The sequence below is a fragment of the Amaranthus tricolor genome, chromosome 1 (genome assembly GCF_026212465.1).
Source record: "Amaranthus tricolor cultivar Red isolate AtriRed21 chromosome 1, ASM2621246v1, whole genome shotgun sequence".
Taxonomy (NCBI): domain Eukaryota; kingdom Viridiplantae; phylum Streptophyta; class Magnoliopsida; order Caryophyllales; family Amaranthaceae; genus Amaranthus; species Amaranthus tricolor.
This window is the reverse complement of record NC_080047.1, coordinates 10,130,534-10,155,003: the sequence shown is the minus strand read 5'-3', so window position 1 is coordinate 10,155,003 and position 24,470 is coordinate 10,130,534. Positions and strand designations below refer to the sequence as shown.

Sequence of the window (24,470 nt, the reverse complement as noted above, 5' to 3'; positions counted from 1 at the left end):
TTCCATTTAAAGATTTGTAAATATTTTTCAAAATAATCGACTTATCCAACCAACAATAATAAAATAATCAATACTCTCAATTAATATAACAAGCCAACTTACAAAATAAGCTTCATTTGGCAAATAATCTTTTGACTTATTTTTCTTAAAAAAAAATCTTTTGACTTATTAAAATCCATTAATCACACTTCCAAAACAAGGGGTACAATAGTGCCATCCTTCCACCGCTCAAAAGCATTAACAGCCATTGATGACTACTAGATCCTAGCCCAACCAAAGATCATCAAGGAAATGAACGGCTCACAAATCGTCCGACACATGTAGCACGTGACCATGCGCGTATCATTTTTGTTTTCATGATCATCCAAAAAAGTTTTACACATAACACACTTTCTCTTCTTTCTCTCTCTTCTGAATTCTGAAACCCTCACTACTCCAACAAATCAATCATCATCTTCGCCTTTCAAATTACCTTCAATCTCTAAAGGTATTTTTCGTCTTTTTTCTTGATTAATTAGATCTTGATTATTAAAATTTTTGATTTAATTTATTAGGGTTCCTGGTTTTCGTATGAGTATCATTTGTCTTGCTGCTTTTAACTTGATTTGAATGTGGCATATTTGTAATTTTTATCATGGGTTAATGGTAGCTATATTGTTCTGGAATAGTTTTTTTTTTCGTATTTTTAAAATTAGTTCGTTCTAAGATGATCTGAATCGGCAACCTCACATTTCGTTTCATTTTCACAAATTCCACCTTCCGCATTGAGATAAAAATTGCAATAGATGAGATTTTGAGGTGGATTGCGTAGGGTGCAAAATTGTTGTTACCTTTGTGTTTTGATGGAGGGATTTAGAGGCGAAGGAGGGGGAGGAATTCGATGAAATATTTTTTCCTTTGTTTGGATGTTAATTTTGGGAGGGGAGGGATTTAGAAGGGATATTTTTAAAGGGATTAACTACCTTAATTTAGTTAATAATTAACAAATCTCTCCGAAAGTGGATATTTGGGAGGATAATAAGACTCGTTTGGTTAACATTGGAACTTAGTTGAGACGTGGAGTAATTTTTCCGAGGAAATACCTTCCTTGTACAATTCTTAGGAAATTGATTTGTGTTTGGTAGCACGTTGGAAATTGCAATTGACACATAATTTTCTAGTTACCGAGGGCCAAGGGGTACCATGATGATTAACTTCTCTAAGAATAGCTAACTAAAAGCGATCCATTTTGCATTTCCTAGGAAGTTTAAATTTCTAGGTTAGTTGATGTGCTTCCCTTCTCTTCCCTCCTAAACAAACCAAGGGAGACCTCCCATTATTTCTACTCATTCCTTTTCTTTCTAACTCCTAATCCAAAAACAATGTTAGTCGCTCACTAGAAGTTAGAACCATGTTTTAATGTTATTTCTTTCTTCCTATTTCTTCATGTTAATTTAGTAGTGGGGAAGGGTGACTTGAAGATATTCCTAAGCGTTTGTTGCTTTGGAATTGAACCAAGTCATTAACTACCAGTATTGTTCGTATTTACTCATTTTTACCTCTATCCCATCTAATTCAGGGCAGTTTGATTATTGGAGCTTGAATAATAAACTATTAATGTTTGGGATTTGAGCATTTGAAACACAACACGTGACGAAAATGGAAGCTGGGCCTGTGGACTCGTCAGTGGCACCTGAAACACCTCCTGTCAAAAGTTTAGATACACATCCTACTACTACAACAGATGCTGTTAATGCTGCAACTGACGGATCGCCCAAGCAATCAATGTTGGGGATATCATCATGGGCAAGAAGTTTGAAAATTCCAACACCATCAGCTGGCGGTCAAGCTGAATTACCTACTGAAAATTCTCCGAAATCAGCCTTTGCACGGTTTACTAGTGGAATAGCTTCACGTTTATCTCCTAGAGAGCCAACACCTGAACAAGGTGCTGAGGCTGGATCTTCTCAGTCAAATTTTTTTGGAACCATCACCAGAGGATTGGTTGACACATCTAAAAGTGCAGCAAGGGCGGTGTCTGTCAAGGCTCGTCATGTTGTCTCCCAAAACAAAAGAAGATATCAGGTGACTCCACCTTGTTTGATCTTATTGAATTAAGCTTCCAGTCTCATCTTTCCTTTATGATTTTAAATGGTAGTATCTAAAAACAGAAACCTCTCACGTGATCCGCCATCTTTCATTTCATTAAAGTATATCAAAGTATTGCGAGTTTGCAACGTAGTCTCAATGTTTTGAGTAAGGGCTAGTTAGGAAGATATATGCCTATATTATAATTTAATGATGGAAGTGGTTACTAATTAAGAAAATCTTCTACATAATTTAGGTTTTTATATCCTGTCATGCATAATTTAGGTATTTATATCCTCAGTCTTTTATGAGCTTGAGTTGTGAAATGCTAAAATTGATATTCAAATTTGAGCATTACATTTGAGGATCTTTCTGATTACTTATATTTTTTTGTGGTTTTAGTTGTGAAATAATGTTTCTTCAAGTGATGTAACCGTTGATGTAACTGTGAACAAACATTGTGAATCATGCAAGTTAGTTTGTTGTTGTTTACATATTTACAGTCTTGATGTAGATCTCGATTATGATGATTGATTTTGCAATTAGCTACTGCGTGGCTTTTGATTACAAAATATATGCAGAAGTGGACTCATTCAAAAGTAGGTCCATATTACATTTCTCCATTCTTTAATTTTTAATGGTACACAACAACAATGCCAATATTAGAGCCTTAATCCCAAAATATTGGGGCCGGTTACGTGAACCACTATATATGTTCCAACTGTCGTTCACATGGATTCTTCTCCATTCATTTTGATTTTCTACCATCTCAATTTGCAAGTCTAGAACCTTCTTATCCTTTTTTAATCTTGTCCCCCAAGTCATATTCGGTCTTCCTTGTTCTCTTTTTAAGCTTTTCGAGCTCCAACTTTCTATTTCCCTTGTTTACTAATACTCTGTCTTTGCACATGTCCAAACCAGCGTAAATGATTTTCTCTTTTTCCTCAAAATTAGCAACTCTTAACCCGTTCTTATATCTTTGTTTTAAATTTTATCCTTAAGGTATGCCTTTTCATACATCAAAACATTTGCATTTTTTCTACTTCCATCTTTCTACTTTGATGATTGATTGAAAGTTGATCGTTCTTTTTCTTGTTTAAATAAGTTACATGTAAAATGTTTAAATGTAACATCATCATTATGCTTACCTTATAGCTTACTCCATAGATACAATAAAGTGGAGGGGTCGACTATTAGGTAAAAATGAGACTGCAAATTGGAGAGAGAATATGAAGCAAAATGATATTTATATATTTCATATTTGGTTAGGCAACAAAATCCATGTGCGCCACATAGTGCTAGAATAAGGTTTCTTTTTATCATATCGGCCGAGTTATAAAGGCTTTAGACATCAATCACCCCATTTACTTTACCCATATAGAACTCTGCCCGATCAAATACATATAACTCTTGCCATTTATCTCTTCTTCAGATATGCCACCCAACATGTTGCAATCTCATCTCAAACCCCACTCTAGCCATTTCATTGAACTTTGAGCATCATTTTCAACCACAACCAGAACATTTCTTTTAGAACACAGCTGCTCCATGACAATTGACAACTCTAAAATACTAACACTTTTTAGGAATCAATATTTTGTGATGATGGAATGTGTAGTTGATGCTAGAGACTCGAGTGGAAAATATGTTGATTCACCTTCAAACTAGTGGACTAGCATTGAGGGCCTAGGAAATTGACTTAAATTTTTTACCCAATACGTTGGGGAAAAGGGGTGCTCAACCGTTTGATCACGATCATTCTTCTTCACTGATAAAAGGCTTCTGGTGATTGATATTCCAGCAAGTATAATTGTTGTAATGCTTTTAGAAGACCTTTAGCTAGAATGACAACTTTGTTTGGAAGCAATGCAAAAGACTCCAATTAGGAAGAGTAAAGATTATTCTCAGGAACATATTCTATTAAATCGGTTTTGATTATGATTCTGGTAGCATTCACAAAACGGCTTTTGCGATTAATACGGATGATTTTGCGGTTTATATTCAATTTGCAGTCTATATTCGATCTTAACATGTTCATTGGTCTTTGTATTCCTTCTATCACTGAAGTTAGAGCATACTTCTTTCCGGTGAATTGTGATTTAATTCTCAAACTTTACTCATTGGTGATGTTTTCAGCATAATCAAAATATAGTGGAGTTCAGTAACACTATGTTTGGATAGAGAGAAATGGAGGGAAAGAAAGGGGAGGGATCTGGAAGGATAGAGAATTTTTAGTTTGAATTACAAAAAGGGAGAGGAGGGATTTGAAGGGGAGGGGTATGAGGGAAAACATAGACTAGTTTTGTTAAGAATATAATCTGTCCTGAGGTGGAAAGATTTGGAAGGAAAACACTCATTTTCCTTCTTTTTCCCTTCCCTTCCCTTCTAAATAAACAAGATGCACTCTCCCTCTTACCCTTTTCCTTTCCTTTCCTTTCTTTCCCTTCCCCTTCCTTTCCTTTCTTTTCTCCCCTAATTTGCTATCCAAACATAGTGTAAAGGTTAAAACTGAATGTAATTGAATTAGTCTTGCATTTCTTAGGGGCAGGGTGGAGAGGGACCTACTAGTTTATTTCTCCTGTCTCTTTGCTTTTCTCATGAATAATGCATGACTGTTATTTTGTGATTCTAATAATGTTAGCTTCACTACAGGAAAATGGATATGATTTGGATATGACATATATCACGGAGAACATTATTGCTATGGGATTTCCAGCTGGTGATATGAGCTCTGGCTTTTTTGGATATGTAGAGGTCATATACTTGTTTGATTGCTTTATTTTTTAAAGTCAATTCAAATTTTGTCACCTACTTTCTTTCTGTATGTTAATTTATGAATCAAACAATTATGTGATGCAGGGTTTATACCGTAATCACATGGAGGATGTGATCAGCTTTTTAGAAAGCCATCATAAGGTAATCGGATAAAATTAGTCATGTCTAGTTTTGAAAGTTATCTCATTGACCATGGTCTGTTTCTTATGTAGGTTTTGTTTGGTTGATTTTTTTTTTTTTTTTTTTTGTTACTGCATTGATTTATTCACTACTGCATATTTTCTATGCTATAAACTTTTGCAACATTCACTAAATTGCTTCATTTATGCTAATTACATAGTTTCTAACATGACGATTCATTAATTCCATTAGCATCTGTTACTTTGTCCTGGGAAGATTAGTAGGGCTGTGCTGTTTGATCCTAAAGTGAAAATGTTAAAATCTAATATCCTTACTGATAGTGTTTTTGAATGGTCAAAATGGAAATAATCTAAATCATGTCAGCCTGATGTGAAAATTTTGAACTTTCAGATGATATATGAATTGTTCTTTGTGTGTTATAATAATCAATTCCAAAATTAAATATAACCTGTGTTTGTTCCCTTACTTTCAAGTGACATTAATTATTGAAGTGCTTGTGTTGTTTACTAAAAAGGCACATGAAGAACCTCTTGTATGTTGTAATTTCTTGAGAAGTGTTGCTACCTATGTCCATCAGAATGAATATAGCCTTTTATATGGAAGTTTTAATGGGATAGGCGGATGGGTATATATTCAGACTCTGAATGTTAGTTTTTGGTGATTGATATCAACTGGGGTCTGATTATCCTCTAAAGTTTTAAGAGAACACCCCCTCAGCCAAGAATAAACTAAGTGCACTTTGAATACTGTTTTCTGTTCTGTACTCACTTTTATCATACTGAATGTTTGTCTTATATAGCTCTAGCTACCAACGATTTTGGGTTTTTTTTTTTACCTGATCTGAGATACTGTTTTGTAACTGATTTATCACTGTTTAGGTTGTCTTGGCGCTTGTCATTGCATACATTGCAGGCCTCTTCTGCTAGTTTAATGGATCACTTGTCCACTATTTTTCTGTTTTTCTGTCCATGCTCCTTAGATGATCACTTTTCAAAGCAGAACCACATGAGAATGTTAAAGCTTCATTCTCCTGGACTTTTTTTAACTATGATAGTTGTGTCATTATCATGTTGAATTTTATTCCGAGTTCCTTGAAGAGAGTGTGTTTTAAGCAGTTTTTGGTCCTCTATTTCATAACTAAAATATTTTTTTTAAAGAAGGTTCCTTTCTTTCATCATGGACAATTCATTTGCCAGTCTGCATATAACTTAGCTTTTTATGTACTTGGCAGTTGAAAATGTTAGCGCAGGTTTTCAGGAAGATGTGACTGCTGTTATCTTCTGCTCTTTTTTGTGTGGGGGAGAGGAATTCTGCCTTTTTTTCTATTGCTATCCGATTTCTTCTGAACTTTTAGAGATTGATTTTTTTTTTTTGTTGTAACCTCTTTAGATACTTCTGCAAGCTTATGTCGATATCTGCTAGCCATTATAGCCTCTAGACGTGTAAATGAAGGGTTAGATTTTCTGCAAAACAGGATAAATTACATTAAAGATCAAAATTCCAATTTGGTCACTTCATCTCTTTGAAATCCTGAATCTTGTTCATTATATTTTGAATATCATCTGACTTCTGTGGGTCTTTCATCTTGCAGGACAAGTACAAAGTTTACAATCTTTGTTCTGAAAGATTATATGATGCCTCACTTTTTGAAGGAAAGGTGTGTTATACAAGACTAATTTTGTACAGTTGAAGTATTTGTTACTTCTTTGTAGACCTGACTTGTTCTGTAATTATTTGTTTTCATCATTATACTGGAAGTTTCTTGTTTATCAGTCTTATGCGTGTGCTATCTTTTTCTGCTCATATTTACATGAAAATGAACTACTTATTGGTTTTCAATAGAAGGTTTTTACTTGCAGCTGCCTTGCTAGGCTGTTGGCCTTTCTATTTGCTTCTGTCTGTAAGGTTTCGTATTGCTGTTCTCAAAGTGTAAATTTGTTGAATTTCATAAGTGGTTAGTTAATACCATGTGATTGGAGTATGGGAGTGACTTTTTCCTAAAAAGAATTTAGCTGTTCAAATATATTTTGCAATCTGAATTTTTATACATATTGCCAAAATCCTTTCTGGCAACCAATCCAATATACATTTTGATGATTGACGTGTATTACTTTTGGCAGTTGGCACTGATGGCTCTGAGAAATTGTAGGCTTCGATAACATTTCTGGTTTCTGTTATGAAATGACATACTGACATGGATGGCCATCTAAATTACATTGACACTCTTCTATAATGTGCTTTGTTGTGTGTAGGTTGCTAGTTGCCCTTTTGATGACCATAATTGCCCTCCTATACGTCTCATTTTATCGTTTTGTCAAAGTGCTTACTCATGGTTGAAAGAGGACATAGAGAATGTTGTGGTTGTGCATTGTAAGGCTGGAATGGCTCGGACTGGTTTAATGATTTCCAGTCTTCTTTTATACTTGAAGGTGAGACTCGAGAAACCTCTTGCACTTTTTAAGAGGATCAAAGAGTTCTGTTATGTTGCTCTGTAGTTATACTATACTTCTGAATTTTGTTCTCCAATTATAAAACTAGCTGATCTCTGTGAAACTTCTACAGTTCTTCCCAACCGCGGAGGAGTCGATCGATTACTATAATCAAAAAAGATGTTTTGATGGAAAGGCTCTTGTTCTTCCAAGTCAGATTGTCAGTTTTTTTGCTATCAACTTAATGAAGTTATGGTACTCTTGATGAGCTGTTCTGTGTTTTCTTTTAGCCTTATTTAATCCCTTTTCTATTGAATATTATGCAGAGGTATGTCAAATACTTTGAACGAACCTTAACGTACTTCAATGGCGAGATTCAGCCTGGCCGTAGGTATGACACTGCATGTGGTTTTTGATGAATGTTTCTTACATTAACTGTACTTTCACTTACATTGGCTTCTCTTTTACCTGCAGGTGCATGCTTAGAGGGTTTCGACTCCACAGGTGTCCTTATTGGATAAGGCCCCATATCACTGTCTCAGATCATAACAGTATGTTGTACATTAGTATTTTTTTTGTTTTGAATGTTATACTCTGTCCTGCAATTGTGACCTGTTCCACAGAAAATGTAATCTTTCTATAACTTGCTTGAATTTTATGATATCTGAAAGATTTCAGTAATCTTTACCTATAAAAATAATTTATTTTAGGACTTACTGCCAAAACTCGCCTTTGTATAATTTTTCTGTCAAAATATAAGGTACGTTTTAGAAAAGCAGATCAACACTCGAATATTTGACTTTCTCTTTTGATTACTGCCCACAGGTGTCCTTTATGATAAAATTTTCATAATGTGTACTTTTGACAAAAAAAATTAGTCTCGCTGATTCGTATTTAGCCGACTTTTGGTAAAAAAAAGTCCTTTTAATAAATCAGTCTTTAGTTTTTCTGGTCACGTGGTTTGAAATTCTTCTTTTTGTTTCAATGATATTTCATGTGACATGCATCAAGTTTCATTATTTGAATGGTATTTCAGTCTTTTTCCTAAGTGATCTCCATTAATTTAGAAAGAGCCTGTATAGTCTCAAGAATTAATTGCTTAATAAGTTGCATATGGATCGCATCCTCGATAATGAGAGTCATCTTGGGTAGCGATGATTAGGGTTGAAAGTTATTTGGATAAAATCGTAAACCAAATCAATCCAAATCAAATAAGAAATATGATTCGGAAGTTTTATAATTTGGATTTCAAATGGAAATTTTAAAATTGAAATAATTTTTGTTTGGACTTGGTTTGGATTGGACTGGAAAGGATCAAACCGAATTATTTTGGTTGGTTTGATTGGGATTGTGACCAAATTAGTTTGGATTTTGATTGAATATCAAAAATCAAATTAAATTTGTTTTGATTTGGTTTTATGAAACACCCAAACCGCAAACCGAATTTTCACTGTCGATGATAGCTTGGGTATCACTGCTGAAGTGTATTTTGATATGTTAATGAAATTTACTGCGTGTTGATTCTGAAACAGTTTGCTTTCGTTGCTTTACAGTTCACCCGTCACAGTGAGAAAACAATGAGATCTTAAATTACCTAATTACCTTTTCTGACAATCTGACCTTTCTATGAAATATCATATACTTGTCAGTTTTGAGGCTGGATGCATGATAGTTATGGTTTGCATAATCACCATATGAGTGATCTGAGACTCTGCATCTGCACTCTTCAATTTCTACATGCATTTCCAATCAACTATTTGATACTTATTCTACTTTGCTGAGGACAGGTGTTTTGTTCTCTACGAAGAAACATCCAAGAACAAAGGATCTGACGGTGAGTTACCTGGTGTCTTTAGAATTTCAGATGAATTGAAGTGGATGTGTACTTTCATTTGATTATTGCTCTATACCTCTTTTACTTTTATCTTTATTTTTAGTTATTTGTACGTATTCTATTTGTTCTATTTGTAAGTTGCAGGTTTCTCTCTCTTTGAAGGCCTTTCTCGAGCCAAGGGACTCTTTGACCGCACTCTCCTCTATGGGTATGAGCTGCCGTCATTCTTTCCTCCCCAAACCCTGATCATATTTCTATGAGCGGGATACACTGGATATGATGATGATGATGATGATGTGTCCTATCATTTGTACTTGGATTTAAGCTTGTAGACTTGATTTTTCAGACTGAGGATTTCTGGTTTACTGCACCAAAGAAAGGGATAATGGTCTTTGCTTTGCCAGGAGAACCTGGGTTAACAGAATTGTCTGGTGATTTCAAAGTCCATTTTCATGATCGTCAAGGAGACTTTTATTTGTATGGTTCCTTACCTATTTCAGAAACATCTGTTTCTTGTGCTTCTTATGGAGATATAAAATCCTTATATATGATTTTCTGACTACTTGCAGTTGGTTGAACACAACTATGGTAGAAAATAGAAAGATCTTGAACACTGGTGATATGGATGGGTTTGACAAGGTTAGGACCATATCTTGTGGAGATTACTCGTTAATTTATTTTACTTGTAAGCCGTAGCTTTTTCATAATGTTCACAGCGCAAAAATTACGGCCGCATTGCATCGATTGCATTGCAAAGTTTTCAGAAAAAAATGAACCGTATTTCCCGTGTTAAAAAATTGCGCTTTGCGCCGTTTCGAGGGATACTTCAAGCTTTCAGTCGATAATTGGCGTAACGATAACCATATGACTTCCGTTACTCCATCACCATTCTGTTACCACACTCGTGACTGTTACCGGCATATTTGTACTATGTGTTGAAAACATTATATCAGATACTGATTTGTGTTTCTGATGGATCTCTTAATTGACAAAATCATGAAATCCTTTCTGGTGACTGATTTTGTACTCTTCTTTTTGAACTTATGCAGCGGAAACTGCCATCCCCTGGATTCCAAGTTGAGATTGTCCTTGTAGACTATGATGGGACTCCACCAAGTCCAACAACACCCCATCCCGAAAATGTGGCCCAGAAGCCTGGTGAGAAGCCAGGGAATGAGCCTTCTTCTGGTCCAGAAGCTGGCAAGGACTCTCAAAGTCACGCCCAAAGCGAACAGCAGGACAAAGATGATGTGTTTTCAGATGACGAATCCGAGGGATCAGGCTTGTCAAGAGGTAGAAAAGCTCAAGCAGCTTCTTCTGTAGAAGCTGCGAAATCCACTACTCCTCCCTCTGAAACCAACACCATTTCCAATCAGAAGGTGGACGGTCTGGCACGTGAAGTTGAAAAAGTATCACTTGGTAAAGGTGATTCGACAGAGGGCCATTCACTCAAAGACTATAAAACCGAGGGTGCTGCAACGGCTCTCCCAGCTCTCAACACCGAGGGGGTTAGTGAATTCAAGGCAATGGCAGCTGACGCTTCTGTATTTACCTTCGGAGATGAAGATTATGAAAGTGACTGACAATTGGGACTCGGTTGCTGGTCGCTGGTTGCTTAGAAATTTGTTGATAAAAAGAAAATACATACCATAGCAAAACCATTTCCTTGGTTGAGGAAGTTCGTGCCCTGTTCAATTTATGTTCCATTGTTTTTGTGGCTTGCATTGTCAATTGTGAATTGGGATTTGGGGATAAAAGTTTGTTACTTGGTGTAGTTTGTAAGATATGTTTTTTGGATGTACTTATCTTTCTTCTTTTGCTTCAAATTTACAATTAAAAACGTTTTATAATGGAAGACAATGTTTTTGGCCATGTAGAGTGCATATTGGTGTTTTGTAAGTAAGTGTGCCGAGAACTTATAAAGTGGCAGTGCATCTTTAAGTGTTTGATTTCTCTCATGGAAGACAATGTTTTTGGCTATGTATGAGTGCAGATTGGTTATCACAATGTAGGGTGAGCTTCAGAATCCAACAAAATGGAGATTTTTCAAGAAGATACAATGTGAGTGGTCTTTTGGAATCTACACATGATGTCCTGTCTGAGTCGGAAAATGTCATACCTTGAAAACTGGTACTATATACTTTCTCCGTTTCATAATACCCGCTACATTTTCTATTTTTTACAATTTCATATTACTTTGCTATATTTTCGTTTTTAGTAATAAAACAATCATTTAAAGTTCTACCTACCTCTATTTTTATCCTACACTATACTCTATAATAAAATAATATACTATACTCTATAAAGTAACCTAACAACCTATTTTTCCTTTTTCTTTTTCAATTAACAATAATAAAATACTACTCTATAAAGTAAACAATCAGCTACAGTGTAAGTTAATCACTTTTCTTAATTTCCGTGCCCATGCAAATGTAGCGACTAAAACGGAATAAATGAATTATCTGTTATTGTGACTAGGACTCATAGTATAGCCGTTGAGAAAAGTTAGCAATAAAACCAAATGGCTAAAAATTGTAGAGTGCACTCAAAGTATAGCCGTTTTACTTAGTTTGATGTTAAGATTACAAGAACATCCATTAAATTAATTCTTATATGGCTTATCCTTATCCTGCAAAATATTACTATCAACTTTTTAATTGTTAAATTTGTTCCAAAAAGCTATCATATCGAAAAGAGGAGTATAGCTATTATAGAAACAGAGTTTGTCATATTTTTTCATCTTTAAGTTGGGTATAATCTAGATACCAATCGGAACATGACACTTATATATGTAAGTTTTCTTTGAGTCGATAATATTATTTTTAAAAAATAATTGAAATATCAAATTAAATTGCTTTTCATTTGACTTAGGCACCAAAATTTTATAAAATTATAAAATAATTGAACCTAAAAAATTACAGTTTGTATTTTTAATCACAAAATTAAAACCGCAAAAAAGTTGGCCTAAAAAATATTCAACTAATAGAAGTACATCATTAAACATACAACATGGCACACAGGTGTACCAATCTGGAAAGTAAAAAAGCAAATCCAACTAATGACTAAAAGATCTACTTATTTCAAGTATATTTTCATAACATATATAACATAAATTATTTAACTCATATATAAGATGCATCTCTCAATTAGACTGTCTAACACGATAATTTGTAATGACTAAAATATTCTATGTTTTTTTTAGTTTGCATCAATTTTATATTTTGAATTTTGTAATTTATTGGGATTATTTTCCTATTTAAAATTGAACTCACCTTCTTATTACATCCATACAATCAAACACTTAATTAATACATTAATGGACAATACATTACAACACTATAAAATTGTGTCAATGATAAATCAATATTTGTTTCATCAGCTGAAAATAAACTCACTATTAGTTACATTTAAATAAATTCATCTTATATATATATTTGCTAAAATAAATTCATCAATTAATTATAACTATCAACAAAACTTCTTTGTGAGTCAAGAACTAAAAAATAAGTATAACAACAGTTAGGTTTATTTTCTGCAATTATATCAAATACATTCGTTTATTTAAAAATAATTGATAATTAAAAATATTTTTAACGGCTCAATCAAAAATTAATATATTTTTAACAATTTTCTCTAAAAATTATTATATTTCTCTCATTCGTATTAGAGGGACTAAAGAGTCAGCTCATAAGTCATGCTTCCTTAATTTCATAATACTCGCTACATTTCAATAGTAGTACTATTCATCTTCAATCTTGTTTCGACAATTTCAACTCATGCATAGGAAATAATATAGTCATATGATATTTTATTTTTTTATCTTAAAATCTATTTTTTAATATGTAATTTTTATAATTTTTCATTTACTAAAAAATATCAAAATATACATCAAATTACATAAAAAAAAATATATAGCAAGTATCCGGTAACGAGTGAGTAACTCATAAGACGAGTACCGTATACAATACTCAAAAATACTCCCAGTTAAAGAAGACTAATTCAAAGTATATACACCCAAAAAAAAAACTGGTACATATTTCTCATAAGGATTTAGTCAACAACATTTCACAAATAACACACCTTTCTTCATTTCCATGTCGATCTCTGGTATCCAAGGTCAACTGCTAGAACTTACAGGTCAAAATTCCCTTTCTTAATCTTCATTTGCATCTTTTTTATGATTCTTTTTCTCTTCAAATCAATGTGAATCTTAATTAATTAATTGGCTTTTTTTATCTGTCAAAAAAGATTATTTCTTTTTCTATAAAAATCGACTCTTTCGTCATTATTTTTATTATTATTTGCAGTTGTTGGGTGTTTCAAATTAAAAGATACAGAATGGATTTCAAGACAAGATCCTTATGTTTGTATTGAATATGCTAGCACCAAGTTTCGAACCCGTACCTGCACAGGTTTTTTCCCTTTTTTTTAATTTGCTGGATTTTATGTTCTAGGTTTTTTTTTAATTGAATTTGATTGATAAATTTGTTTGATTGAAATGGGTTTTTTTTCTTTTTTCCCTTTTTGATTGTGCAGATGGAGGGAAAAACCCGGTGTTTCAAGAGAAATTTGTTTTGACATTAATTGAAGGGCTTAGGGAAATTAATGTTGTTGTATGGAATAGCAATACTCTTACTTTTGATGATTTTATTGGCAGTGGAAAGTAAGTTTCTTTTATAACATTTCAATTTTGATTTTTCGGATGTGATTTTGATTATGGATTTCTAAGTGTTTCTTTTTTTTTTTTTTGTTAATTTTGATTGTAGAGTTCAAATTCAGGATGTTCTTACTAGGGGCTTTGATGATAGATCATGGACTCTTCAGACAAAAACGGGACGGTATGTATGGTTGTCTTATGTCTCTTTAAGGCTTACTTTGGCCATGAATTATAAGTTCAGTTGATGTTAGAGTACTATATTCTTCCATGTAATGATTGTGAGTTAAGCCAATTTTATGTGATGGAAGAAGCCCTTGTTTCTGCTACTTGGATTCTTCATAATGAATCATATCACCTCTTATGCCCATGTGCCCTCATTAGACGACACTTTAATTTGGTTTGAATTCATGGGTTTTTATGTATACTACCCTCGTCTGTCTGTGTTTAATATAAGTACACAAACTCGAATAACTAAGGGTATTTATGAAGTATTTTTAGGAGCGTGATCAATATGTGAAATTTTGTTGGAATTAATTTAGTGTTTGCACTTCGCACACACACAATCGATGTATGGACTATTGAAGAGTAAATGATCAAGAAATAGCAATTGAAGAGTAAATGAACAGGAAACAACAATTGAGGACGAAGAACAAGAGAAATACAAATCCCTTTTGGGAGGTTAGAAAATTCTTCAAGCAAATCCATTTGAACACTAAAACCCATCCTTAGGGAAAGCCAATCATATTTATTATTGTAGTGTTGCAAGAGATTACAGCCGAAAATTTGGACTAATTACACTCACAAACCCTCAAGGATTTCTTGTGAGAAACTCTCCACTCAATCCCTAGCTTTGTGGCTCTCAATCTTCTTGGCACATGCTGTCTCCTTTTGAGTTCGATGAGGCTTTGGGTATTTATACCCCTAGAATCAAATTGGGTTTGATTCTCAAAACACACATGGACAGGGGCAGTGTGCTCGTCTGAGCGCTTAAGCACGAGACAGGCAGAATTGTTGCAGCTCGCCTGAGGGCAAGGCCTGCTTGAATGAGCAGGTGATGATCTGCTCACCCAAAGTTGCTCGTGCTGTAGGCTGCTTGCTCATTCAAACGGTAAGGTGGTCATCTGAGCAAAGTGTTATTTGATGCCCAACAGGCAGTCGTTGCTCCTACTTGATGCTCGTTTGAGCATAGCTCAGCTCGTCCGAGCATCTTTGTACAGCAGCTTGACGCACATATGAAGCATCCAACACATCAAGCTCCCAACAACTCCAATGAATCCCTTCCAACACCATGCATATCTAAGCTACAATTATCAACCTCCAACAGTTGATTATTGAGTCCACTCAACGAGTTTTTTTTTGGAGGTCTATGGGATATAAGTAAATAATCATGCTTATGTTGTGTAGTGTGGAATAGATATAGTCAAACCATATCGATTTTTTAGTTGTGAGTTCATTGCTTGTGCCTTGCTGCAAAATGAAAATAAGAAAATAATAAGACCTTCATTTTGAGGATATCAATAAATGAATTACTTTAAGGGATCATTTTCAATTCTTCGAGACTTTGAGTAGTTCTAGATTTGGTTAGAATTGCAATGTGTAGATGAGACTATGAGAGTATATTAACCTAGATGCGCAGTGGAAGATACCTTTTTGTTCATCGATAGTCTTGGCATGTCTAGTGGGGATTGGAATGGACCTACACCTAGTGAAGTCTTTAATTAGAGGCAGATAGAGGATCAGTAGTCAGGTGATTGACTAGTGATATTCAGTGGTTTACAAAGGAAACGAAATCTGAGAATTTTTTGTTTGTACAATGTTTGCATGTACATACTGTAAGAGTTTTATTTGAGTTCTTGGTGCAACAATCTTATGGTTTCTATTCCTAAGTAGATTATCAGGTTTGCGGTATGGAATGTTTGGCCATGATACCATTTTGATTACTCCATGTCAGAACTCAAAAGTATTTTAGAGGATTTATGAAAAACGGAGTGTATTTTTTTCAGGTTCATGAAGAATGCATGATCTGGATATATTTCTTTACACTGATATGTTGATTAAGGCGGTGTAAAGAACCTTAGATGCAAAAAAATGAAAATTTAGTAATAGACGAGAAGGTTGTGAAGAATGTTTGCTTGAACTATACAGTTGCATATATAAAGTTTAAAATAATTAAATGGCTTCTCATTATTTAAGTTAGTTCTTTATTGAGGCTAGTTCATTGATAATAGTAACGAGTGTTTCAAGAACCTTGGCTCAAATTTTCACAAGAACAAAGACAGTGATCAACATGTTGAGCATACGATTTAATGTGAACTGCTCAAATAGTGTTATGACCGAAATATTCTGCAATCAAGGTGTGTCACTCATAGGGTAAAGGGAAAATTCTATTGCACTGCTGTTTAATCAATTATATTGTGTAGGTCAACTGGATTTTCAAAAGAGATCCTTTTAGAAAGATGGGGGTAGCTGAGATGTATTTATATTAAGACACATGAATTGATATATCCTAAAGGATAGTATTCAAAATGAAGATATAAGAAAGTGTTTTGGTGTCTTAGATTTTGAAGCCAAAATGAAAGAAAATCTTTATGTTGGTTTTACATGTGAAAAAAATGTGCGAAGTTGTTGGAATTTTGAGGAGCTTAGAAGAGGAAAAGGAGTGAAGATTGATAGGGACAATTGGGATTTACATGAGCCTATACAATACATATGTTGGAATAGAGGTTGAATATATATGTATTGATCATTGAAATTGATTTTATTAATTGTAGATTAGTATTAAATGGATAGGGCTTTTGGCTTTGTTGTTCAATATATTCATTTGCCTATCAGATTGCTTACAAGTTTAGTGGGTGGATCTTGGGTATGTTTGACTTCCTCTATACATCTTATTATAAAGGGTTGTCATTTGCAAGTATATGATTTAGTTTAGGGTTACTGTGTCCACATTCAAGTGTTCGCATACACATGATCAAAGTATAAAGTATCGATGAGCTAATGAATAAGAAACAACAATGGAAGATGAAGAATAAGATGGACAAACCAATTTTGGAAGGTGGGAAAATCCTTCATGCAACTTCACTTGAAGACCATAAATCTCATCCAAATAAGGAGTAGCTAACTGTATTGATGATTGTAGTGTTGATGAGAATACCCATAAAATTCTCTCTAACTTCACTCACAAAGACACATGGATTCAAGCGAGAAACTCTACTCAAAACCTAGCATTGTGGCTGTTAATCCTCTTTATAAATGTTCTCTCTTTTTCATTTGCAATGAGGCAAAAATTTAAAAACACAATCCTGACGTTTATTGAGAAATAGCACTATATCAGGCCACATAACAGATTCTTATTGCTAATATGAAAGAAAAAGGATGTTCGATATACTTAACATTTTTCTAATGTGAGTAATATCAACAAGAACATTGTTTTTGCAGTTTAGTGATGGTGATGGCCTTGTTTCCTATTTCATTTCAAATGTTGCTTCATCTACTTTTTTTTTAAATTATATCAGATTAATCATCAGTGACTTGTCAACCTTACAGTTTTTTCTTACGACAGATATGCCGGAGAAGTTAAATTAATAATGCATTTTGCCAATGCCAATGTAAGTTACTTTTATTTTGAAATCTTTACGATTGTGTTTTTCCTTGTAATATAAGAGATAACTTTACTTCACTGCAGAAGCCGAATGCCAGTTCCGCTCCTTCAGCCCCACCTTATGCTTACGCTGCTCCACCAGCAGCATTTGCATCTCATATGAGTCCAGCCTCGGCCTACTCAGCTCCTCCATCCACTGCCTATCACCCCCCACCGACAGCCTATCCTCACCCATCATCTGCATATCCGTCTTCTTCACCATATCCATATCCACATAATCCATCATCGTACCCGTCCTATCCGTATCCTCCACCTCTAGATCGGTCAACTCATGCTCCACCGCCAGATCACTCAACATATCTTCCACCGTCAGATCACTCAACTTATCCTCCACCTCCAAATCTGTCAACTTATCCTCCACCTACAAATCAGTCGACTTATCCTCCACCTCCAAACCAGTCAACATTTCCTCCATCTGCTTACCCACCACCACCTTCAGCGTATCCTTCATTATATCCGCCGTCTCATCATGCTCCATCGTATCCACATTCAGGTTTGTTCCTTCTCTTGTTTGGATATTGTTTTTCGTCACCTCATTTCTGTCCACTGATTTTAATCATCATTTTTTTAGGAAATTACCCTGGAATTTATCCTCCGCCAGCGTACTGAAGACAATGTGGGTTTGGTTCAGAAAGTGACAGAACAACCTGCTTGTAAGGGTAACCTCTTTCTTACATAAAACGGGTTATTAAATATATGCATAATAGCTGTGAAGCTGCTTTGGGGATGAAGAACATTAGTACATATAGTACATGTCTCGCTTGCTTGCAACTGTTAATATTTGGTCATTTGGTGTGAATTAGTAAAATTTCATACTAGCGTAGCTAATAATAAAAATATATTCGTATGACTTATATGTAGCCTTATGGTTTATAAAGATTTTGTATGAGGTGACAAAAAATCTGATATTGCAAAACTATGTTCTTCTCAACGTAAAAATCTGATATTGCAAATTCGGGCATAGAACACTTTGAGGTTTGTAAAGATTTAGTATGAGAACCACTAGTAAAGCGCTCTTGCGAGGTGTGATAGGACCTCTGGAGAGCGTATTAGAAGCTCTTTTACAACGTTTCAAAAATCCCTTCCCTAGTTCTCTTACTGATCTAGTCTCCGCTAGTCTTGCTGAGGATCCAAATGTCCACTAGCGCCTTAGGAGAAACAAGATTTACTGTGACGGAATGTCAAAACCCTTTTTGGCTTTGAAATTTACCGATGGTAGGGATACCATTTGGGGGTGATCTTGTGAATCAGTTCTAGCTATATGTCCTTGGTATACTTTCTATAAAAAGATGTGATGTGGGAGAGTAAAATGTAGCAATTCGCCCAGAACAAACGAGTATTGTTTTAAAACTAACTCTTGCTTAGGTAACACCAGGAATTTGACTCAAAATAGACTAGTGACATATCCATAATCAGTAGTATAAAGTAGTTGGAATGCCTTCAAGATAGACTTGCTTTGGTGAAAAGAGTTTAAATTTCATTAGTAGGCCTTCAAGGTTAGTTGTTATTGAATATTGTTGTCTGAATCATGGATGACATAACCTGAAATGTCCTGGAGATTTATTTTAAAGGTTTGTTGGAGTTGCAGATAAATAACTACTTCTATATGAAGTTTGAAAGTCATGCTTCAGATGTTGCTGTGAAAACCAATACAAAACCGCAGCAACCCTGCCCAGTCCAGCCCAACCATAGTGCAGAAAGAGTATCACGGTAACAGAATGGTAATGCGGCAATCACAACGATTAAATATTGGTTGATATCATAAGATCTCCCCTGATACTGCCGAAAATGTGCTTTTTTAACACCTTTATAACGTGGGAATATCAGTTCGTATTTTTGAAAACTTTTACTATACGGCTGATGCGACACAATGTGGCATTGTTTTTGCACTATGAGCCACTAACATATAGTTGTGAAATTACTAACATATAATTTTCATGGAAAGAAATTGGATACACAAAGTCTTGGACTGTAATTTTCATAAGATTGAATAGCCGACCATTCCTTTTAAAAAATATGATTCTGTCATTGAACTGGTCCTAATAATAATAGCTATAGGCTTGTCTAGTCTTACCAAAACTTTGACAAACTTGTGAAACTACCAACATATACTTCTAGTATATTTATAGCCCTCTCTTCTTTCTACACTTTTTAAGCACTAAGAACCCACATTTCTTTTGTATGCTCGTTTTCTGCCCTTTTGATTTTGATACATTGAAAGATCAACGTGAGAGACTAGACGGGTTGTTTTTTGTCATTATTAGAAGTAAACTCGTAAAGACAGAAGAAATAGAAATGAAGTACATTAGACAAATTGTAGTATGTGTGAACTCTTTTTTGATTGTACTCTTAATGAAGAAGTTAGGAAGATAATAAAGTTATGATAGCACTCAAGAAGGCAAGGTTAGGTTTAGGCAGCAGTAGCACGCATGCAAAACCTCATTGCAATTATTAATCACATGGAAGAAACTATGAATTATTATTATCATTTTTCATCATGCAAATTTGTGTTTTAGAATCATACTCTTTCTAGTCATCTACTCAAGTATATGCTTTTTTGCACTCCCTTTTGACCATCCAACTATGCCAAAAGGAAAAGGAAAAATCATTCCCCAAACAAAATATGAGGAAAATAAAAGAAAAGCCAAATAAAATGGGGAAAAATAACCAAAGGGTAAGAATTGTGTATGTAATGTCACATTCAATTTTGAATATATTTTCCCTATGGTAAAAGCACATGCCATATTGCCATTAATTCTTAAGTACTTTATTTTTCCAAAAAGAAAAGTTAATATAAAGAATAAATATTAGTATTGTGTTCCACTCATTCTATATTATTTAGGAGGAAAAACTTTTATACTATAATCCCGAATGATATAGATTAAATGGGATAGAAGTGTATAATTCCTCTGTTCTCAAATAGTTGTTACGTTATAGTTATTGACACTATTTATCGTTCAAGTTTAGTTTATATATTGCGGCTAATATATAAGAAAAAACATAGTCATGTGGGATCTAGTATGAATTGTCTACTCGAATATTTTCATAATATAATTTTTTTAATTTTTATATGTGCATAGTTCAAAATATAAATAATCAAAATAATACATTGAATTGCATAAAAAGTCAAGTATAACAAATATAATGAAGCGAATGAAGTATATTATATATTACTATACTCTTACAATATTCTAATGTTCCCACTAAGATTAGTCCAACATAGTAGTTGAATGTTGTTGTGAAAAGGGTCAAAGCTTAGTTGAGAAGTGATAGGATGACTTTATGAGAAGTTTGAGGAGTGGAGTATGTACATTGTACTATTTTCTCTACCCTTTAAAGTTTTTCTACACTTTTCAAAACCTTTGTTTGAAACCCAAGAATTTGTGTCACTGAAACATGTTTGACATTGTGTATTTTTTAGTACTATTATTAGGAAATATTGGTAATAATTATTAATAACAAACAATACCAATTGGATCTAAGAGAGGACTTTGTGCACCTCATCTTGCCAGGTAGTCAATTTAGTTAGTTTTGGTTGAATATTGCCCCTTGTCATTCTTTGTATATTCAAAACCATACACCTCACTTATCATTCATTCTAAAATTGAAAGAATATGTCTAGGGGTCTACAAAACTCTATCGATCCCAATCCCGTCACAAATTTTGTCTCTAAAAGTCGACATACCTCTATAAACTTTAATCACATTACAAACGCCTCTCTTTAGTGGTTAACAATACGCTCTAATATACGTTAGATCATCGAAAGTACTGTTAAGATGATGGACCTGTTTGTTATAAGATTTTTAGATCTTAAAAAAAAATTAGTTTAGTTAAGCTTATTACTTATTGTTTGGTATGAAGCTTTGTTAACTTGATCCATTTGTCTAGGTTAACTTGCCTTTATATTGTTACAACTCATGTTTTAGGAGAAACTCAATTTATTCATTTTTTTAACTCACTTTTGTAATGTTTTTTTTATTATATTAATGTCGAACAAACAATAATTTTAACATTTTTGGACGTTTTTTTATTAAACACGTGTTGTGTGTTATGGTACTGAGTAAAACCTTGTTAATTTGTTTAAAGGATTTTTGTACTATATAAAACCTACTCTTCACCAATCATACAATTAGTCAGCCTATTCTTTAACAGAAAGCAAGAAGGTAACTAAAACCACTTTCTTTTGACATTATATATGGTAAATATGTACCTTCAATTAGTTCATGTTACATGATATAAAAGGTAAGTAATCATGTGTGAACTGTTCTAGTAAAAATTGATTTCAATCTATTTAGAATTTCATCACAATCCCTCGTTTCTTTTGATTTTGCTACATAACGTAAATCAAAATAAAAACTTTTTAGTTGTAATATAGCCAATTTAAAAAAACTAAAAGTATATTTGACTCAAAATTGTTGATTGTGTTAATCTGCTTTTCCTTTAATTTTGTCGTTGAAATCTTTAAATTTCATACCATCCACAATAAATTTTACACAAATTTTTGTATGAGACGGTGTCACTGTGAGATATGCCTCATACTTGAATCAAATATCCAAATAATAAAAACTTTTAGCTTATGAGCTTCTTGTTTTGAGGTCGTCTTATCATGAGATAGTCTCATACAAGACGGGTTGTAATTTTTATGATTACTTTCTATTTTAGTGTTGCACTACAGAAAATCATGTTATTTAATTTTTTATTTATTTAAAATTTTAATTTTTTTGCTCTTATTATTGGTGGGGATGTAGAATAAAACTTTACACTTTACAGTTTGACTCATAGCATGGTGATAATGCACTTGTAGAAATGAAAGTGTCAAAGCAAGAATTGCAATAAGATTAATGTAAAAAATTAGTAGTATAAATAATTACAAGGTGGCGTTAGATCCAGCTAAAAACACTCTATTTTAACTGATCCAATGATTATTATCAAATCATATCCTGACCATAATGGATCTCCCCTTACCATAATGGATCTCCCCTTAATCTTTTTTTCTTACTAATAGAACTGTACAAGTATTTGTATAAATTCCCTCTCAAAGGACAAAGATCCAGGACAAAGTAGCGAAAATGGGTCCCACGCTACACAGATCCAAGAGGCAGTTGTTAGTGGGAAAATCATTATTTCAAATTTTTTTGGTATAAACAAAAGAAAGATGTTAGGACTTTTAATTTATTTGACAAACTTTTTTACTTTTAATATTTGTATATAGCTTTCTATATAAATATTGGTTGGGGTATGGTAGAAAAGTGTGATTTACATATTTTATAACCAAAATTAATCATTTTAATATTTGTGATATTGATTGATGAAATTAAGTCTTTATCACAAAGATAAAAGAGAAAATATACAACCGTTAAATGAATATGTGATTGTTCTGGTCAACTATCGTTCTTATTGTCTTTACAATCTCCATGTTTACCTCATATTTTACTGTTAATTGAATACTAGAATACACTTGAATAATTGAGTTAAAATATTAAAAGAAAAACCGACTATTGTTGTTTTAATATCTCATTTTCACTGCTTGACAAGTTTAGTTCATTTCAATTGCAATTGTAAACAATAATATGGAGAATCTTTTTTATAAAAAATTGTTTTACAAAAAAAAAAATAATTTCATCTTTACAGTTTCAAAAAATAGTAATTCTCACTAAGTAATACTAGAGATAGCGAGGTATCTTAGATCCAACTTGAGTTCATGGATTTGGATCCATTTTGACAGGTTTAGATCCTAAAATTTTTAGTCAGTCGAATTTAAGTTCAATTTAAATCCTAAAAGGATAAATTTTAAAAAGAAAATTTAAAACATATGCTATATAATATATATGTGAATTAGTTAGATGATTAGTCTATTTTCACTCCTAATAACATGTTGGTGAAGAAATGGATATACGGTTTTATTACTTTTATTTAATTTTTATATCCAAAAAGGTGTTTTAATAATTGATGTCTACAGTTTACTAATAGAGTATAGTCTTACTAACTTAATACTGTGTGTAGTAGCAACATACAACATTGAATATCTAAAAGAGAAAATATGTTGGGCAGGTCAGTGGGGTTCTTTTGACTTCTCAAAAATAATGGAAAAAAAATAAAGCAGTAATATTGTTAATGATGATGAAATATAAATACTCTTAAATCTTAATTTTGTGTGTTATGCAAACCAGCTGGGTTCATTAGAATTTGGTTGTTTGTGGTTAGGGCTTCATCATTAGGAGATCATTCCTTTTTAACTTCTTTATTGCTTTTTTTACTCTCTTTCTTTCAGATTACAGCTGATAATACTTAATATTTTATTTATTTTTTTATATTTATTATATTTAACTTTTTATATTTGATAATTTACATATTAAATTATGTATAATTAAAAATTACTCCTATAAAGTTAATATCATAAAAATATAAAATTAAATGATTTAAATAAAAGCCAACTTAATTATATTTTTTTTTTATATATTAGCCATAATATATAAAATAAATAGAAATGATAAATATATGAATAGCAGTAGTAATGTAATAGGTATTTTAAAAGATGATAATATAAGAGTACGACTACAGTGCACTGTTTTTGCTGATTCACTGCTTAAATTCCACCTATGTGTCGTTTTAGCTTTTAGTTCCTGTATAAACAGTTTGTTTTGTCTCTAGTTTTATTAAGTAGACTTTAATCAGTAACTCTACAGATCCAGGTGATCCCGACAGCCATATATATTATGAAGCTGTCTAGTCTTTAGAAACCTGTTTTTGGTTTGTGGTATTAAATAGTGATAAATAATGAAAATAATTTATAGTATAAAATTTCATTATAATTTCATATCATTTCTATGGTAATGAAATTTTGATTACAAAAAAGTGTTTTTGTTTACAAATTTTTATTACCACCTAATATCACCTCTCCCAATG

The 24,470-nt window shown here is 33.1% G+C and overlaps 2 protein-coding genes across 3 annotated transcripts; both read left to right on the top strand.

Annotated features, from left to right (window-relative positions):
* The first annotated feature begins 232 nt into the window (after positions 1–232).
* On the top strand, positions 233–11,118 carry LOC130825141 (phosphatidylinositol 3,4,5-trisphosphate 3-phosphatase and protein-tyrosine-phosphatase PTEN2A). 2 transcript variants are annotated; one of them, XM_057690202.1, is made up of 13 exons: positions 233–487; positions 1,559–2,064; positions 4,720–4,821; positions 4,927–4,983; positions 6,575–6,640; positions 7,236–7,412; positions 7,546–7,632; positions 7,739–7,803; positions 7,887–7,963; positions 9,200–9,246; positions 9,593–9,723; positions 9,816–9,885; positions 10,296–11,118. In XM_057690202.1, the coding sequence occupies exons 2-13, from the start codon at positions 1,639–1,641 to the stop codon at positions 10,827–10,829; spliced, it is 1,839 nt and encodes a 612-aa protein (XP_057546185.1). In that variant the 5' UTR covers positions 233–487; positions 1,559–1,638; the 3' UTR covers positions 10,830–11,118. The 2 variants fall into 2 exon arrangements, with proteins under 2 accessions (XP_057546185.1, XP_057546195.1); XM_057690212.1 differs by having other exon boundaries at positions 306–487; positions 1,564–2,064.
* A 2,087-nt stretch (positions 11,119–13,205) lies between these two features.
* On the top strand, positions 13,206–21,409 carry LOC130825137 (protein TRACHEARY ELEMENT DIFFERENTIATION-RELATED 7A). Its single transcript, XM_057690194.1, has 7 exons — positions 13,206–13,383; positions 13,554–13,658; positions 13,783–13,909; positions 14,013–14,084; positions 17,466–17,511; positions 17,589–18,057; positions 18,136–21,409. The coding sequence occupies exons 1-7, from the start codon at positions 13,341–13,343 to the stop codon at positions 18,171–18,173; spliced, it is 900 nt and encodes a 299-aa protein (XP_057546177.1). The 5' UTR covers positions 13,206–13,340; the 3' UTR covers positions 18,174–21,409.
* The last annotated feature ends 3,061 nt before the right edge of the window (positions 21,410–24,470 follow it).

Bases quoted from the DNA above. Each gene is read 5' to 3' on its own strand.
- LOC130825141 (XM_057690202.1), top strand. From the start codon at position 1,639: ATGGAAGCTGGGCCTGTGGACTCGTCAGTGGCACCTGAAACACCTCCT. The intron at 7,804-7,886 runs GTATGACACTGC...TTTTACCTGCAG, and splicing joins GAGATTCAGCCTGGCCGTAG to GTGCATGCTTAGAGGGTTTC. The intron at 7,964-9,199 runs GTATGTTGTACA...TGCTGAGGACAG, and splicing joins CACTGTCTCAGATCATAACA to GTGTTTTGTTCTCTACGAAG.
- LOC130825137 (XM_057690194.1), top strand. From the start codon at position 13,341: ATGTCGATCTCTGGTATCCAAGGTCAACTGCTAGAACTTACAG. The intron at 13,659-13,782 runs GTTTTTTCCCTT...TTGATTGTGCAG, and splicing joins TCGAACCCGTACCTGCACAG to ATGGAGGGAAAAACCCGGTG. The intron at 17,512-17,588 runs GTAAGTTACTTT...ACTTCACTGCAG, and splicing joins TGCATTTTGCCAATGCCAAT to AAGCCGAATGCCAGTTCCGC.